This window comes from Stegostoma tigrinum, chromosome 5 (genome assembly GCF_030684315.1).
Source record: "Stegostoma tigrinum isolate sSteTig4 chromosome 5, sSteTig4.hap1, whole genome shotgun sequence".
NCBI classification, from domain to species: domain Eukaryota; kingdom Metazoa; phylum Chordata; class Chondrichthyes; order Orectolobiformes; family Stegostomatidae; genus Stegostoma; species Stegostoma tigrinum.
This window is the reverse complement of record NC_081358.1, coordinates 26,150,847-26,168,705: the sequence shown is the minus strand read 5'-3', so window position 1 is coordinate 26,168,705 and position 17,859 is coordinate 26,150,847. Positions and strand designations below refer to the sequence as shown.

The 17,859-nt window shown below is 39.1% G+C and overlaps 1 protein-coding gene across 4 annotated transcripts in view; it reads right to left on the bottom strand.

Moving 5' to 3' along the window:
* Positions 1-1,966: 1,966 nt before the first annotated feature.
* The window catches only part of LOC125452029 (junctophilin-1-like), a 125,584-nt gene continuing 109,691 nt past the window's right edge, over positions 1,967-17,859 (bottom strand). The window contains exons 5-7 of one of the 4 annotated variants that reach the window (XM_059645859.1): positions 9,403-10,052; positions 4,005-4,100; positions 1,967-2,458 (exon numbers count right to left, since the gene is read on the bottom strand). In XM_059645859.1, coding sequence (XP_059501842.1) covers positions 4,020-4,100; positions 9,403-10,052 — 731 coding nt within the window. In that variant the 3' untranslated portion in view covers positions 1,967-2,458; positions 4,005-4,019. Of the gene's footprint in view, positions 3,836-4,004; positions 4,101-9,402; positions 10,053-17,859 lie in introns of all 4 variants that reach the window. The other 3 variants (XM_059645860.1, XM_059645858.1, XM_048529916.2) reach the window with 3 other exon arrangements.

Sequence of the window (17,859 nt, the reverse complement as noted above, 5' to 3'; positions counted from 1 at the left end):
AACGGAGGTAATATTTCCAATCCAGCGACCCTTCGTCAGAACTGACAGCCTGTGGGAAAAACAGACATTTCTCTCCATTAATTGTTTTCGCTCCACATATGCTGCAAGATCTGCTCTGTTTCTCCAGCAGTTTCTGTTTCAGATTTCCATCATCTGCAGTTCCTTGTTTTATTTTCATGAAGAAGGTTACCTGCTTTCTTAAACATCGTGGAAATGCAGCGATGTAACACACAATTTGTGTGTGTGCAATAATATTCAAACAGATGATCTGCTCATTATCACTTCTCATTTATAAGCAAAGGTGGGTTATATGTGTCAGCTTGTGCTACTGATGAAACAGAAAGCTTTTTCTGCATGTGATCAGGAATGACAATCTTTCTACTACTCCTTCCACAGTCCAGCCAACTCTTCTGCACCTGTACTGAAAGTGACAGGTACAAAGCTGCATTGTACTACTCAGTTTCATTTTGCACAGGAGTCAGGGAGTGCACCTTAATAAGCCCCAGGAACAGCATGAGAAGGCATCCTTTTGTAATTTCAGAGCTGACAGTTTCGTGCATAGGTGGTCTGAGTTACTTACCTTAGTAATTTATTCATGGTCTCTGCCGTCTAATTGTATGAAAGCATAACAATAACACCTCTCACAATCTGAACCAGATATTTGTATCCATTGCACAGGAACCTCTTCACTCACTCCGACAATGAACCATGTAATCTCTTGGGGACACTAAATTTGATGGGATGAAGCATCTTAAGAATGTAACCATGTAGAAATATACGGGGCAAACATTGTGATTAGATTCACTTGGTTTTATGAGCATAAACTTGTCTCTATGTAATCATCCAACAATTGTCAACAAACCACATTCACTACATCAAAGCATCATCTGACTGGAATTAACAAAATGATTTCTTAATATCCCCTCTTGCACTCCAAGTTGTTGCAATCTTTACTACCCATCTCTCTTGCAATATTCTGTTTCAAATGTAGATTACTGCACCAGTCTGCTTTTCAGCATTTTCTTTTCAAATCAACCACAGCCCGATAATATATCAAAGGTCCTCCAGAACATTGGGTATATGATATTTTCATTCAGCAGAATAGTTAATGGATTAAGTATTAGTTATGGTCAATGGAGAAACAACATTACCTCTGGTTGATTGGCACCTTGATTACTCATGTTCTTGGAGATCTGACAAAAAAATTGGGGTGGAAATGGGTAATGCCCTATATTCAGGTTGATAACCGATGGAGCTGATGGAGCGCATACCAAATGAATTGTCTGAAACTGTGCTTTGAGCTCATTCCAATCAAAGCCAGTGTGCACGATGTTTCCAGTGGGACCCCCCCCCCCACCCCCATTTAAAGCAGTTGTGCCTCCTGCTGCCAGAAATGGCTTTTCTGTTGGGCTGGGGGGAAGCCCATTGCTGGTTGCCAGTGACTGTCAGAATCCACTCCTCTTGGTTCTACGGAACTCTAGCAAAGAAACAGTTTTTCATGGGGTGCTGCTCACTGGGCTCCACCTGTGTTCAGAAAACCTGTAGCGCTGTAGTCCCAGTGTCCACTTCATTCAAGGTGGTCCCATTTCTTGGTGGGAAGTGAAATTAGATCCATATGTGGGAGGCTGTACTGTCAAATTAGTGCTTTCGATCTCCATCGTACACTTGAAAAATTTGAAAATACAATGTTTTTGAAAAAAAATTCTCTGAAACAAATCTCTTACACCAAAGTGTTCCCCTGCAAAATTGGTCAAAATATCCTTAAAAGTCTAAAAACAAACAAGGAGCTAGCACTTGAGTAACATGAAGCTAGCATGCAGATAACTAGTACACTCACAGCACGACTGTAGGAACAAATATTAGTTTTATTCTCAAGCAATTACAGTCAAGAAAACTGTACAGAACAAATAAAATATTTTAAGTTTACAAAGAACAGAATTCAATAATTCTGTCTTAAAACACCAAAAAAAGACAAATTATTAGAATATATAACAATTTATTGACAACTGTCAAGTGTTATCCACTTGAAGCATCATTAGATAAATATAAAGCAGTATATAGCATGTCATTTATTTAAAAAAGAAGAAAAGGGTTCATGCTAAAATAGAGTTGTGTACATTTAGAAAAACCCCAACAGTTTCTGGCTCATGCTTCTTAGAAAAGCTCATGATTTCAATATATAAGAAAATCCTTTTCTTAAATTAAATTACTAAAATGGACTTCATGTCAAAAAAAACATTCCCAACTACTCTTGATTTTTGTGCCAGACAAAAAGGTTTACATAAGCTTTTATTACATTTGCACTGACCCAAAGACATATTGTGTTAATTTCCAATTAAATCATAGTCAGATTTGCTGTACATTGGCAACAATTTGCCTTTCATTCTTTTTATTTCATCTGTTTGAACTTTCTCCTTCACACTTCGTACTGGTCATACAAAGGATTCTGATAATGCGTCTGCAAAAAAACACCATCTATTACTGTCCTGAAATCAGGCTGATTTCAGATAATAAATTATGTAGGATTTATACACTCCACAAACCGCCAGCTTCATGTTGTTAATTTAATTTGGGTATTAATGACAATGTTTTGCAATAAAACCATGCAAACTAACATACAATTTACATTTAAATTCAGTATTTGTGGAATATGAAATCGTTCTTCAACACATATATATAAGTTATTTTTAAGTTATTCAGCCCTTGCATGTTTTATGATTAAAATAAATCTAGTGTTTTCGTCTAAAATTAACCACACCAAATACTCAACCCTTTGAAATAAACATGCCAACACAAGAACATGAAAAGTGATACAAGGTAATGGTACAGAAATAATCCTTAACTACATTAATTAGTGTCACTTAAAATGATTAAGACACAAAGATTCAACCAGCATTCCAGAAAAAAAATATATGTTTGAGGTAAACATTATAATTTCTGAAGACTTATAAAGGCATCAGTTCTGTTAACATTAAAATTACAATGCTCTACCTGAATGTATTCAACACAATAAGATTTACTTCACTTTGGAAAAAAAAATCTACATGCAAACAAATTCCTTCACTAACTGGTGGTTTCTCAGTGTTGACATATATGATAATTTGGGTTACTGATCACCAGCATTTCAGTAATCACATAAACTGAATGTAGGCTCCTAGTTTGATCACTGAAATCAAAGGAAATCAACTCGGATTGATCTAAATAAATGCTCTAAATGTTGGACAGAAAAGTTTAATCTGTGACAAAAAAAATCATAGTTTTCATGCATAAAGTGTGCGAACATTTTCAAAATGATCTCTCAGAACATTGTACATGATGTTAGGAGCAGCCAGTAATGGAATAAGACTGGTTGAGTGATGCTGCTAATGTATGTCTAATGCGTTAAGAGAGACAACTGGAAATTGCATCCACCGCACAGAATCGTCCGACCACATTCCTCTGGCAGCGGTTCCCTTCTCCCAACTAAACGTTGGGGCAGTAATAAAGTAAGGCAGCTGTTAATGTCCATCAACAAAAGTGCAGTCTGTACATTTCCAGTTAAGTCACACTCCACTAGAACAGATGGAGCAGCCATGCACTTCAGTGGTTAGGCTGGTTCAGCAGATTTTTTCCAACGACGTGGCCACTTGCTTCAGTTTTCAGAGGATCCAGAGCCGCAAATCATCACTGGGGCCCACATCAGCCCCTGACTTAATTTCCATGTCTCATCTTTCCTGAGTCCCACTCCAATTCCAAGACTCTTTCCCTGTATCTCAGCAGGTCTGGTGTCAATAATAAGGCTGATGGCACAACTGGAGAGAATTGTGGGCTAATACCCTTAGTTTTCATGACTTCACTGAAGGGTCAAAACAGTTAGATTATTAAATAATTATGTTCAATCACATTCAGGCATAGCTAAAGATAGACAAGGAAAGAATGAACAGTTTACTGACAGGCAAATTACTGGAAATGGTAGCTGAAAATTTTCTAGTATCAATCTTTGACAAAGAAAATTAAATTCTTACCTTGGCAAATTCTTGTCAAGTCAGAAAATGGACAAAAAGAATAGCTAAACCAATATTCAACAGCATAACCAGGATAACCAAGATGGTATTTGGACTCTGCAAGGAATGTTATTAATATGAATAGTTATAAGTTGTTTTGATCTTGCAATTTAAGAACAAAAAAAATCCATCCACTTTCACTCCAAAGTGCTTCTTCTCAAATTAGCAGTGAATTACTAAAAATATAAAACTATTCAAGGTGCTATAATTATTCAACATAAATTTTTATGAGATCCTAATAGCATATTCGAATATGCAAAGTCCTGTGAATAAAATGTAGCTCTGTATGATACAAGGACAGACATGCAGAGTAAGGCTGGAAATTAACTCCCATTTGATATCATGAAAACACATTTAGAAGACTATTCTCCACAAACAGGAAATAATGGCAAATGGGACAAGACTTGCAAGGAGACTTTAACTGGACACGCTTTAAACCTGGTAACTTTTACGCTATGTTTTGGTTTACTTGTCATAATCCTGAGAATATCTGTGCCTTTTCAAAAACATATGTTTCCAATACACAGGAATATTCAACGGATGTGACTTTCCAGAATGGGGCCATGATACTCCCCTTTTTAGAGATGCAGAGAAGGGCAAACAGTTGGGCGAATTTGCCCTGGAGAGATATTCACCTCCTCCTCCCCGACACCTCATAAGTTAGGCTCTGAATGAGAAAGACCATCAATGACCTTCACAACTTGCCACTAATTCAGGCCCCAAGCAGGTAAGAAAAGGGAATGGGGAAGCCAGGGTGACTTTGGTTTTCTGATGGTAAGTTGAAAGGCCAATAAGGTCAATGGCATAACAAAAATCCCATGGTCTCGTATTTGCAATATGGCTATGATGCATGAGTATACATAACATGAAACCATCTTCAATAAAGTCCAATGCTGAAGATTGTAGGGCATGAGAATCCTGTGGAAGATCAGCTCACAATCATTGAAAAATTGAGTGGACATGTCTGCTTTGTGCTGTTGTGTCTGAGGTCAGCAAGTTTCCTTGTTTAACTCTATAGCACAAAGGAGAGGAAGAGGAGAATGGAATTTTGCGCAGACGTCCTGGACTGGTGCTGGTGAATGGGGTAGGGGCTTGGGTGGGTGGCATGTGAGGGAGGTAGTGATGGGGACAGTCTGCCAAAGTAAGATAAATAGCGGCCTAAAGGACAGGTGTCAGAACTGTCCAAACTTATGTCCATCTCAGAGCAATGGCTTACAAGGCTTTGAATTCATCCACAACATTTCAAGTACACCGACAGAGATTGCCCTCAGATGATGTTCTTCAGGCATGTACAAATAAGATGCAGAAGTAGGCCATTTGGCCTATCAAACCTGGCCTGCTATTCAATAAGATCATGGCTGATCTATCTATGTTCTGAATTGCATATTCCCAACCACCTTCGGTAAGCTTCGATTTCCTTGCCTAACAAGAATCTATCCAGCTCCACCTTAAAATTATTCTCTGACCCTGCCTGAACTGACCTCTAAAGCAGAGGGTTCAAAAGTTACAGAACACACTGAGAAAAAGGTCTTCTTTTTGTCCTTGTCCCGAAAGGGTTATCCTTAGTTTTTACATACCTCTGCTAATTTTGGGCTCAACTGCAAAGGAAACATCCTTTCCAAGTCCACTTTCTCAAGATCTTTCAGGATCTCAACCACTTCAATCAAGATCACCTCTTGTTTTTCTAAACTCCAGTGAAAACAAGCCCAACCTGTCCAATCTAGCCACACAAGTCAATTCGCTCATTCCATCAATCTAGCTAACCTCCTCTGAACTGCCTTCGATATATTTACATCCATCCTTAAATCAGGAGAATGAAACTGCTCACAACATTTAAAATGGGATTTCACTAATGTCTTCTATAACCAAAGCATCACAGAATTGTTACAGCACAGGACTAGGCCATTCAGTCGATTGTACATTCCCTGTTTCAATCCCTAGTGCCTATCTCAGGCCTTTTCCTGTTATCCCTGCACACCATTTCCATCCAAACATCTTTATTTAGACACAGTTTTGATAAAATCCTAGCCATTATCTTCAATTCCTCTTGTAATAAAATCTAACATCCCAGCAACATTCCTGATTATGTGCTGTAACTCCATACTCATCTCTGGTGACTCATGCACTACATTATCTAGATCCTTTTGCATTCCAGAATTCTGCAGTTATTCTCTCGTTAAAAGTCATACTCTGCTCTTTCATTCCTCTTGTCTGCCAAAATGAACAAATTCACATATTCCCATCTGCCAGATTTTTGTTCACTCACTTAACCTACCCAGATTGGTCTGCATCTGTGTTATGTCATCTTCACCACAAACTTTCCAACCAATTTTTGTGCCATCTGCAAATTTAGTCATTGTTCCTTTCATCTAAGTCAGTGATACAAATTGTAAAAGGTTGAAGACCCAGTGCAGATCCCTGTGGAACCCTATTTGTCACACCCTGCCAATCTGACCTGATTAATGCATAATCTTCGTTTTCTGTCATCCAGCCAATTGTCTCTCCATGCTGGTGTGTTGCTCCATATACCAATAGGGGTGCACAGAAGGAAGGGTTAGCTGAGATCACATGTTCACCTAGGTCCCACAGACTGGAGAGTACAGTACTGGACTCAAACATTCAACACAGAGTGAATTCTTCCCCAGTAGAAGCAATGACCCTCACCATCTCGTAACCATCAGTGCCTGCCAACTACAAGGTCAGTTCACTTTGCACTCCAAGATAGACTCAATAAATAATGATGATGCTCTCATCAATAAAGTGAAACCAATGTAAAAGTGAAAAATTTACATGTGAAATTTAATTGTGAAAATCACCCTTTGTGCTCTCGAGTCTTATGATACTCGCTATAGAGTTGGGCAAGGAAGGCTATGACCATGATGCAAATCCTCACTGCTGACCAGGAGACCTATTAATGGAAATAAAACAGAAATTGCTGCAAAAAAGCTCAGCAGGTTGGCTGTGGAGAAAAATCAGAGGTAACATTTTGCGTCCGGTGAACCCTTCTTCACTGAGAAATGCTCACTTCACCCAAAACATTAACTCTGCTTTCTCTCCATAGACGCTGCCAGATCTGCTGAGCTTTTCCAGCAACCTCTGTTTTTGTTTCTGATTTACAGCATATGCAGTTCTTTCAGTTTTTATTTAGGCATGTAAATAGGCTGCTCGTCGATGTAGTATTGTGAACTTATGGCATGTTTTATTGATGAGAAGCTTCCCTAGCTAAATTGCATATGTTTTACATGCAAACCACAGCGACATCAAATTTTAATTTAATCGTGTGTGAAAAGGCAATGAGAGAGAAAGTAGAAGTGTTGCAACATTTGTAGTTGCCACATCAGGAATGGCAAATAACCTATACAGTCCAGACCATATTCTCTGCATCCAGTCGAGTTAAATTCCCCCAGGATCTTAAATAAAAGCAAAATACTGCAGATGCTGGAAATCTGAAACAAAGACAGAAAATACTGGAGAAACTCAGCAGATCTGAAAGTATCTGCAGAGGGAGAAACAGAGTTAATGTTTTGAGTCCAACACGACTCTTTTCTTCAGGTGTTTCAGTGAAGAGTCATACCAGATCTGAAATGTTGACTCTGTCTCTCCACAGATGCTGCCAGACCGGTTGTGTTGCTCCTGCATTTTTTGTGCTTGCTCCCCTCAGGATTTTGTTTGCTTCAGTAAAATCACTCCTCACATTAACGAGAAGAGGCACCAACTGTTCAACCTTTCCTTGTAAAACAACCACCTCATTCCAGAACCAGCTGAGTGAACTTTCTCTGAACTAGTTCCAAGGCTAACATATGCTCCTTACCTAAGTAGATCAAAACTGAACACAGCACTCGAGACAGGGTCTTAACAATGCTCCACACAGTTAAAGGAAGATTTACTCTACTTTTACACACCAACCCACTTCAATAAAGGTCAGCATTCCATTTACCTTCCTAATTACTTGCCTTACCTGCATACTAATTTCTCGTGATTTATGTATAATAACCTCCAGATCCCGATGTTTCACAGAATTCCGCAGCTTATCTCTATTTAAATCATTTTCTACTTTTCTACTCTTTCTGCCAAATTGGTCAAACTCACAATTTCCCACATTTTGCTCCCATTTATTTACCCTTCTCTATTCCAATACAGACTTGCTGCATCCTCTGCACAATTTGTTTTCTGTTTTCATATTCTCAGCAAATTTGGCTTCAATACAGTTGGTCTTTTTCTCCAAGTTATTAATGTAGATCAGAAATAAGTTCAGGCCCCAGCACTGATCCCTAAGGCTCCAGAAAATACAGTTTGGCAACTTGAAAATGTTCACCCAGACTCTTTCTTGTTAGTTAGCCGATCATCTGTCCCTCCTATTATTTCATCCCTCACATCATGAACTCTTCTCTTGTGCTAATCCTTTATGTGGCACCATTTGGAAATCAAAATCAATTGATTCTCCTTCATACTTACTACATGTTCAAGCAGTCACGGTTTAGCAAGGGCAATTTTTGTATTTGATATGCTGTCGATTGATTTTCTGGAGTTTTAACTTTTTATTTTGTACATGTATCATTATTTTAATTATAAACATGTATGTTTGTGCAGTTCTAATAGGCTGACTGGCCTTCTTCTGCATTATAATAATTTGGTGATACATGTACGCTATGTCATGAGGCACTCAAACACAGCAGCTAAGCTTCCCTGTTAGTATAGGTCTGCTATGAGGCCTACAGCAGAGGCAGCAAGCAGCCATGTTGTCAATCAATAGCCATCTATCAAAAGTAACCACTAATCCATAACCAGCAGAAAAACACACTTTCAAAACCATCTACCTGTCCCAGGCCACCTGAACAAAATTAGCCAAATTTAGTACTATGATGGAATCATATCAAAAAGCACTTTAGCCTGCTTTTGTTGATTTCTCTGGTTGTGGAGCTACAAGATTTTCAAGGGGACCCCAGGAACCAGGTGGATAGATAGATGGAAGGATTGCAGATGGAGTGACTGTACGCAAAATCTTTGGAAAAAGGTCACCTGTTGCCCATGCAAGTTCTTTTGGGTCAATTTGTTTGGCAATCTGGTAATACCAAAATGTGCCAGGGCATATTTTATATGGCTATTAAGGTTATCTTTTGCTGGCTTTATATTTCCGGAAATATCACTTGAAGTATCTGCAGGTTTAGAAGGTCTCTTTTCTCAGGTGAAGCAATTGGATAGTGTCAAAGACATGAACTAAACTGGCTGGTGACGTATGCTCAGTTTATGCCAACTGACAGCAACTACAGCAGGATTAATCCGATTAATCTTTCTATTTTTCCCTCAGTCGTACTTTTCAGGCTGTGACGGAGAGCGGTAATAACAAGTGGATACATACCGACTCCACAATTTCTTCTACTTCTTCCACATTGATGTCACGTGATTGAGATTTTGATAGTTTCTTTGGTTCGGGCAAAACAACAGAAAACTGTTTCTTCAATTTTGGCTCAGGTTTAATTTCCTTGACAGGTGACTTTATAGGCATTAGCTTTGGCGGTGGTGGTAACCGTCCGAGCGCCATGGGTGAAGGGTTAGACTGTTCCTCTGGCTCTTCTGGTGGCAGCTTTACATCTGTGCGCACAAAGTAACTATGGTAAGCACTATGTAACTGTCCGTTGCCAGCAGTTGTGACAGGGTAAACCGCTGACTTGGGCTGCTTCCACTCGTTCCCCTGCTTTGTAGCCATCTTGGTGCTGCCTTTTGACAATGATCTATTCCCTGACGCTCCCAGGGCATCCTTGTTAACACTGCTGGAAGAGCCTTTATTCCAGGTGGTATTTTGAGTCTCCTTGTATATTGGTGGTGATGGAGGTGGGGTCGGGCCAGGACTGTGTCCAGGAGTATGTGGTGGAGTTGTACCTTTCCTGTAGAAATGGGGACTGTTGTTATTTGCTGAAGAAGATTTCTTCTCTTGTGGAGGTGGAGGCTCTTCCTTCTTCTCAGTGTATCCCATTGCCTCCTGCATCCTCTGCTTAATGTATTCTAGTCCTAGAAAAAGACAAAATTATTTGTGATGGAACAATGACTTACAGAAAAGACTGACTGATAGAGGAGAAAGATTCAAAGAAGGAAATAAATATATCTAAACATAATATCTAAACATATATCTAAACAGAACAGACTTTGACTAGCTGTTAATCATTTTCAGATGCAAAAAGTATCTGTTTAAAACAACCACTGTCATGAAATGGATCAGGTCAGAATCACATGAAACCAGGGTACAGTCCAACAGGTTCATTTGCAATCGTAAGCTTTCAGAGCGCTTCTCCTTCATCAGGTGAAGCGCTTCTGCCCAGTCCAACACCGGCACCTCCACATCATAAGATGGATAGTCATCAAAAATTTGCATTCAAAAAATGTTGTCACAAAATTTCAAAAGGTTTGGAAGAGGCGGTGGCCTTTGAGGTTATAATTTGGCGGCTGGTGCAAGTTAGCTTTTGCATTCGGCTTCTAACTGACAAAAGGATGAGGGTCAAAATCTTAAGTAGTGATTTGCTCGTGGGTTGCTACCGGGATTTTGCCAAAAAGTAATAATAGGTGTCAACTAACACTTAGTGATGTTGCAACACAATCCTTTTTGAAACTGAGACAATCAGAAGTATTTTTAAAGTTTAACTTTTTTAAATATGGAGTTGCAGAGAGCTCACCACTCTGCAACGGAATGACTATTTTGCTGATAACAATTTATCTTTCAGGACACTTAGGTAAATACCCAAAAAGAAACAAAAAGTTGAATTATCTCAGCAAATAACAAGACAACAACAAAGCTTAAAAACGCATCAGAGATAAGGAAGGGTGTAAGACAAAAAGAGATACCATGACAATTGAAAAGTAAGAGGAAACTTTGAGATAGTGAAAAAAGTTAGTGAAGATAAAAGCAAGATAAAGTAGAACATGAAGATTGGCAAGGTTAAACAGACCAAAAAAGATGTGCAAAGAAGCTTTGAAAAGATTTAATTATTAAAGAAAATGGCTCAGGCTCACTGTTGGGTTAAAAAAAAGGAAGCGCAGACAATCAAATGCAGAATCAAAAGAGCCTGAACATTTCACAGCAAGACTATTTAATTCACTGCCTGAAATTTCTCCCTTTATTTTAGAATATTACTGTTCAAATAAATTGGATAATACTACAAATCATAGATTTTTATAGCACAGAAAGAGGAGTCAGTTTGGCTAAGGTTGGCTCCAGCAGGATGAAGGGAATGGTAGTTAATGTTGTTCCGATTGAAGAGCATTTGGACTCTCCCTGGACTGGCAACCTGAGCATTTTCTAAGAAATACATAACCTAGAGTTAGACTCGGGAGTACAAAACGCAATAACACATTAAACGGCGTGCCTATCATATGTATCCACAAAAAGAACTATCCAATTTACTCCCACATCTAGTTTTTTCTCCATAATCCTGCAGGAACATTTTCAATTGCATTTCAAAAATTGCAGTGGAATTTGACTCCACTTTCCTTTTTCATCATGCTTTCTGGATCTTAATCTGCAGCAAAGACATTTTATTTCTTTTCTAGTCCTTTGCTAATTATTTTGAATCTCTGACCTCTGCTTATTTACCCATTTGTCAGAGGAAGTCATATTTCCCAACACAATTAAAATCTCTACTTTTCTTGAATGTTTCGATTAATTCTCCTCTTACATCTTCTCCAATCTAAGGAGAATAATCTTGGCTTGCCCAGTCTCTTTGCTTAACTGAATCCTCATCAGTGATACCATCCGAATGAATACCCGTATATACTCCCTACATTCTTGACACCCTTCCAATTACCCAGAATACCACACAATACTCCAGCTGAGATCTAATGCAAGACTTGAAGTCTTACTTAACTTCCATGTGGGTGCAATGGATTGCCCTATTTACAAAGCCAAATATCTTAAACACTTTCATAACTGTTATCCACTTGTCCAGTCACCCTCAATGATTTATGAATAACATCCAAGGTCCCTTGACCTTGCACCTTCTTAAAATAACACCACTGATGCTATATTACTTCCCCACTTGACTGCATGGCAAGCATCTGTCCATTTTACTAGGATCATCCTGGAATCTGCAAGTATGATGCCCACCATTTAATATGTTACTGTGTTTTGTACTCCCTAGTCTAACTCCAGGTTATCTATTTCTTAGAAGATGCTCAGGTTGCCAGTCCAGGGACAGCTCAAATGCTCTTCAATCAGAAGAATATTCAATACCATTCCCTTCATCCTGCTGGAGCCAACATTAGCCAAAGTGACTGCGCTGTCTTTAAATATGATCTGTTTCTATTTGATGAGTTAATCTGCCATGAGGATCTTCATCAGATGCCTCCTGAAAACCCATACACCTCTCTGGCTGGATTTCATACCCCCTCCCAACCAACGAATTTGAAGAGCGGAGTTGGGAACTAAACTCCAACATGTAACCTTCTTGCCCCAACCTGCCTGATACTTTATGAAGGGGGTATCGTAGAACCCTATGGTGCAGAAACAGGCCATTCAGCCTACTGAGTCTAACTGATCCTTTGAAGAGCATTCTGTCCAGACCCAGCCCCCTCATCCTATAACCCTGCATTTCCCATGGCCAATTCACCTAGTCTGCACATCCCTGGACACCACAGGGCAATTCAGCCTGGCCAATCCAGGTAACCTGAACATCTTTGGACTTTGTAACTCACACAGACACAGGGAGAAAGTGCACACTCCACTCAAACAGTCACCCAAGACTGGAATCAAACCCAGGTCCCTGGAGCTGTGAGGCAGCAGTGCTAACCGCTGAGCCACTGTGACACCCATAAAGGAATCAGAGCGGTGTCAGGTAATTCGGCTGAGCTTGGGTCTAGTGAAGTTCATAAGTGGCCAATTAATGGTAGACCCCTCTCGTCACCACCCTCCCTTTCAAACCAGCTTCAGCCTCTTGAGCCCAGCCGCTCAGCCGCCTCACTCAGGTCAGGTGTGCAGGCCTGAGCAAGATCCTAGACTCTGGATTGACTTGGGGTGTTTGGCATGGTGGGACTGCCAGTGCTTCAAGACATGGCCACCTCTCAAGGTAATTTTGCTGAGACTAGATTCTGCTGGCCACAAAGCAGGACTTTATACTGAATCCTTAAATAAAGGTTGCCATGTCTCTCCTCATGTTAACTCAGTGTAACCCAACTGTTGGGATTGTGGATAGGTAGTTCCTGACCTTTCAGCTGGAACACCATAAAATCCAGCTAGTTCAGATTTGGTAGAATTGCCTTCAACAAATCCACATAGGCTGTCCTTTTTTATCCCATGCTTCTCTAAATTAAAATTAATTTTATCATTGACAATGGTGCCTAAAGGTTCTCTCCACAGAAACTGGCTGGCCTGTAGGTACCAGGCTAATCCATTTTTTGAACAGGAGCACAATGTTTGCAACCCTCACTTGTTTACCGCTGTCCCAATATCCAAAGTGATTGAAAGATTGCAGTCAGCATTTATAATATCTCTGTCCTGGGTTCCCTCAGAAACCGAGGATGTGTCTAATCTGGACTGGATGACTTGTATTAATCTCCTTTCTATCTATTTCTGTTCTTTCTGATATCTTTATTCCCTACTCCAATACTCTGACAATACAAGACAGAAGCAACATGTGCATTCAGTATCTGCCTCCACTTTGAGAGGATTTTGTCTTCTTGTCCCTAATCATTTATTTTATTTCTTTAATTAATCTTTTTATAGAACTATAAAAGACTGTTTGGGCCCATTTTATACTATTTGATGATGCTTTCTCGTACTCTGTCTTTGCCTTGCTTTTTAATCAACTTTCAATTTCCCTCTGCAATTCTCTGTATTCTGTCTAGTCGACATTTTCACACCTCAGTCACGAGGAAGTTCCAATGCAGACAGCTGCCACAATCCAACGGGAGTCCGGGACAATAGGAAGTATTGGGTGCAACTGCTTGTGGTGAGGACAGGTGAGAAAGTCCTGGATGTTTGACAAGTCAGGAGGAGGGCTGGGGGATTGCTCCAGTCAGGATAATGTTGGAGGCACCTTGGGCAGCCTTAACCCGGTTTGGTATTTTATCTAAAAGATGAATACCAAAAGCATTTGAGCTACTTAAAAGCTTGAAATCGACATAAAACTGCTGCAGTCTTTATTATCTGAATAAATTAAGTCTGGAGGTGGGCTAGATTTCTGTGTATTCATAGTTGATGCACAAAGGAAATGTATGCAGTGGCCGTCCAGGTAACATCTGGCAACTGGACATCTATTGAATGTTTCACATGGTCAGCATCTGGATCATTTACACAATGCTTTGACAGCACATTGAAAAACAGGTACAGAAATGTACTCCAATACTGATTTTAGCTGATTGCTTAATCAATGATTATGAGGCTAGTGATCTGTCTTTCTTTCACGCTAACTATGTTGTGAATTATAGCAGCTGTAAATCTGCTCTGAACCTTAAAAGCCAAAATAAAACTCAAGCAGCACAGAGATAAACACACACTCTTTGGAATGCTTTAGAGTTTGGCTGTTAAAAATACCATCTTATCAAGAAAATTAAATGTCCTTTTTCAAACTCCTGTGGAAATAGCGAACATGATCTTACATTGGTGTATCTTTGCTACTAATAAAGCTTAGCAGTGTCCACTGAGGGTTACTGCAGTTTCAGAATGTTGTTCGTGTGTTGAACATTGAATGCTTAGCAGGAGATACCAAGTGACACTGCAGCTGCCAACTTAATTTTGTACTAGTGGCAGGTTCAAACAATGATGGAAAATATGAAAAAAATGGCTATGAATATTATTTTAGCAGAGTCCAAAAATAGTTAACTATGGCGAGCCCTGCTGGATTTTAGTTATTCCTGGAGATAGCATTACACAATTTAGGTCTTATGTGATTTGGAGTGCTAAGTTGTCCTCCCTGAAGGTGGTGAGAAGGGGAAATAATCAGGAGAGTTCGTCTTGGAGACAAACTTGGTCCCTCAGCAATTGGTGCTGAGTGAGAAGGTCCTCTGGGAACTCACAACTTGCAAGGTCTTTAAGTGGTTAATTGATGGCTTATGTTGTACAAAGCAGAATTCTTAAGCCTAGCGTGGCAAATAGGGCTATGAATGTATGAAATAGGAGGAGTAGGCTATTCAGCCCCTTCTACCTGCTCTGTGTTTCAATAATATCATGGTTGACCTCACTGTGACCTCAACTCCACATTTCCATCTAGCCCGATCACCTCTGGGGGAATCCAGGGACTGAGAATCAAGGTTGCTACATTCCAAGGAAAGAATGCATTATCTCTAGAGCATTATTCACTCCAAACTTGTAAATCAAATGTTTCTTTGTCCTGTATAGGTCTTAATATTTCTGAATATCACTTGAATCAAAAGTGCAAGGAACCTCTTGGTTAAGATTTATGATTATCATGTAGATTGTAACCATTGTAATGGACCAGATCAAGCCTTCTGCAAATACATTACGAAACTAGCTTGGATGCTAACTTTTTCCTTATTTTAAAGGTAAGTGCCAGGTGTTACAATTCCATTGCTCCAATTATCAGCCTTGAAGCAAAACACACTTTATTCATCCATTATTGTTAAATTTTAACAAAAGAAAGAAGAAATTGGAATAACTTAACTCTACTGGAAAACGTAACTGCTAAATAGTAATAGTTCCAATATAGTAACATCCCATAAACACATCCTTGGCAAAGGCAAATTCAGTAAAACAGATTGTTTCATGTGTAATTCTCTAGTCCAAGAGGAAAAACATTGAGAGAAGATTCTGAGATAGAGTAGCAGCGAGAAATGTACTGCAGCTTCCATACCCAGCTTCAAGACCTCAGTATCAATTGCTACTGCAAAATGGAAACTAAAAATCCTGGTTCTGTGGGAGCTTGACCCCACCCATTCAGGCTGCATCTATTGCTCCAACTTTAAAAAAAAACAAGGCATCAGAAACCGTTGATTCTAGTAGCTCTGAGTAGACCGATTTTCACCTCTGTCTCAAACTTGCTTCATAAAAAAGGACAAAATACACCTCTTCAAGCTATAGTATCATCACACTGAGAATGAAACTTAATTCCCTCCTGTTAAATTATGAACTGGCAATTAAAGCATACAACAGAATGAATATAACGCACTGGATAAATTTCGCACTACAGGGAAAACTTCAGCTTCTGCTCTCTCGAAAGTGGCAGAAGAGTAAATTCTATAACCACCCTTGGATTTTTGCAGCCTTTAATTTTCATGTGTGGAAAATCAGCTGGGACTGTGCAATTTCAGGATATGTGCTTTCATAACAGCCTGGAGGGCAGGAACAAAATTTTTATCTCTAGTTTTCTGAGGAAATTCATCAGAACATCCAGGCAAAGTCACAAAGATTTGATTGATTGTGACATATCATGGTCATCAGCCAGTGACTGTACAGAAATACCAATAAGAAAGATGCAAAGCAGTAAAGCTGCAAAATAGTTGTTAGATATAGTCAAAATGTATGAAGCATGAAAAGTAGGACATGTTAGAGCACATATTCCTAGGCTGTAAACAGGCAAAATGAAAGCCTTTTCAGGGAAGAGCTTTCATAAAAGAAACCTTATTGTAAAAAAAAAGCCACATTATAATACAACAAATAACACCCCAAAACAGACTTTTAGAATTAAAAAGATAAAGTATAAGTTTAATTGATTTAAAGGAATTCTAATATAATTGTATTTCAAAATTTAAATAACTTTATTGTCGTGAGAAAATGAAACCATGACAACAGCTATTAAGTCTTGGCTCAGTTGCACATATTTTGAAAACTGGGCTGCTTTTAAATTGTTTTTAGCCACATTTCAGTACTCCTTCCAATATGCAGTGTAGGCTACAAAACACACAAGCACTCAAACACACACACACGCACACGCATGCACATGCACCTAAGAGGATAGTGGGGAAGGGGTTTAAATTGAAAAACAATACTTCTTTCTAACAGTATAAAGATTTCCCTCAGAAATACAGCATTAATTTTGGGAATTGTGGTGGATTATGGTGGTACTACTAGTTTTTGTTTACTGACATGATGCTATCAACCAGCAGTTACAGTCACATCAACGCACAATGCAGGCAGATGATGTTCTACTGCAGCTATTTCTAAGGATTGAAACTGACGATGTAAAAAATGAAATCTGGATGACTGAGCACAGTTGTACATTAGGGGTTATCTCATCACGTTGGAATGGAGTCACATCATTATGGTTGGATGGAAGGAAACATACCCTGCATATGGCCAGAGGGTTATTTAATGTGGAAGTGCTTGATGCCTACTTGGGATGCCAAAGATGCCAGGATGTGCATTTTAAGTCACTGTCCTTTCAGTTTGAAGTTAATGATGGGATGAAATTTAACTAATATTTGGACAGACTAGAAACTTAATGTTCCTTGGTATAAAAAAAATTGGTAGTACAAAACTTGAATATTGTTAATAAATCCATATTCTGTCGAAGATATTTTGTCTTCACTTATCATGACAATTCAAAAGAATACCAATGTAAAAGGAAACAATGTTTTCATACAGTACGGGAGGAGCATACCGATTGGTTGGCAAGTGGACTCTGATTCATAGTTTTTGTGTGTTGTCTTGATGAATGCAAGATAAAAATTTTCAAAAATGTGTCTTTTCTCTGCAATATTCAAATTCCTTAACATATTTTCAGGACAGATAGGGAGAGAAAGCATGGTTATAGCTTGGCATTTTTAGCAAAGAATACTGAAAAAATGCTAGAACTGCAACTGTGTTATGACAGAACCAATGCAATTATTTTATGTATTGTTACCCATAACTTTGCTATATGTCCCAATTGTGCCT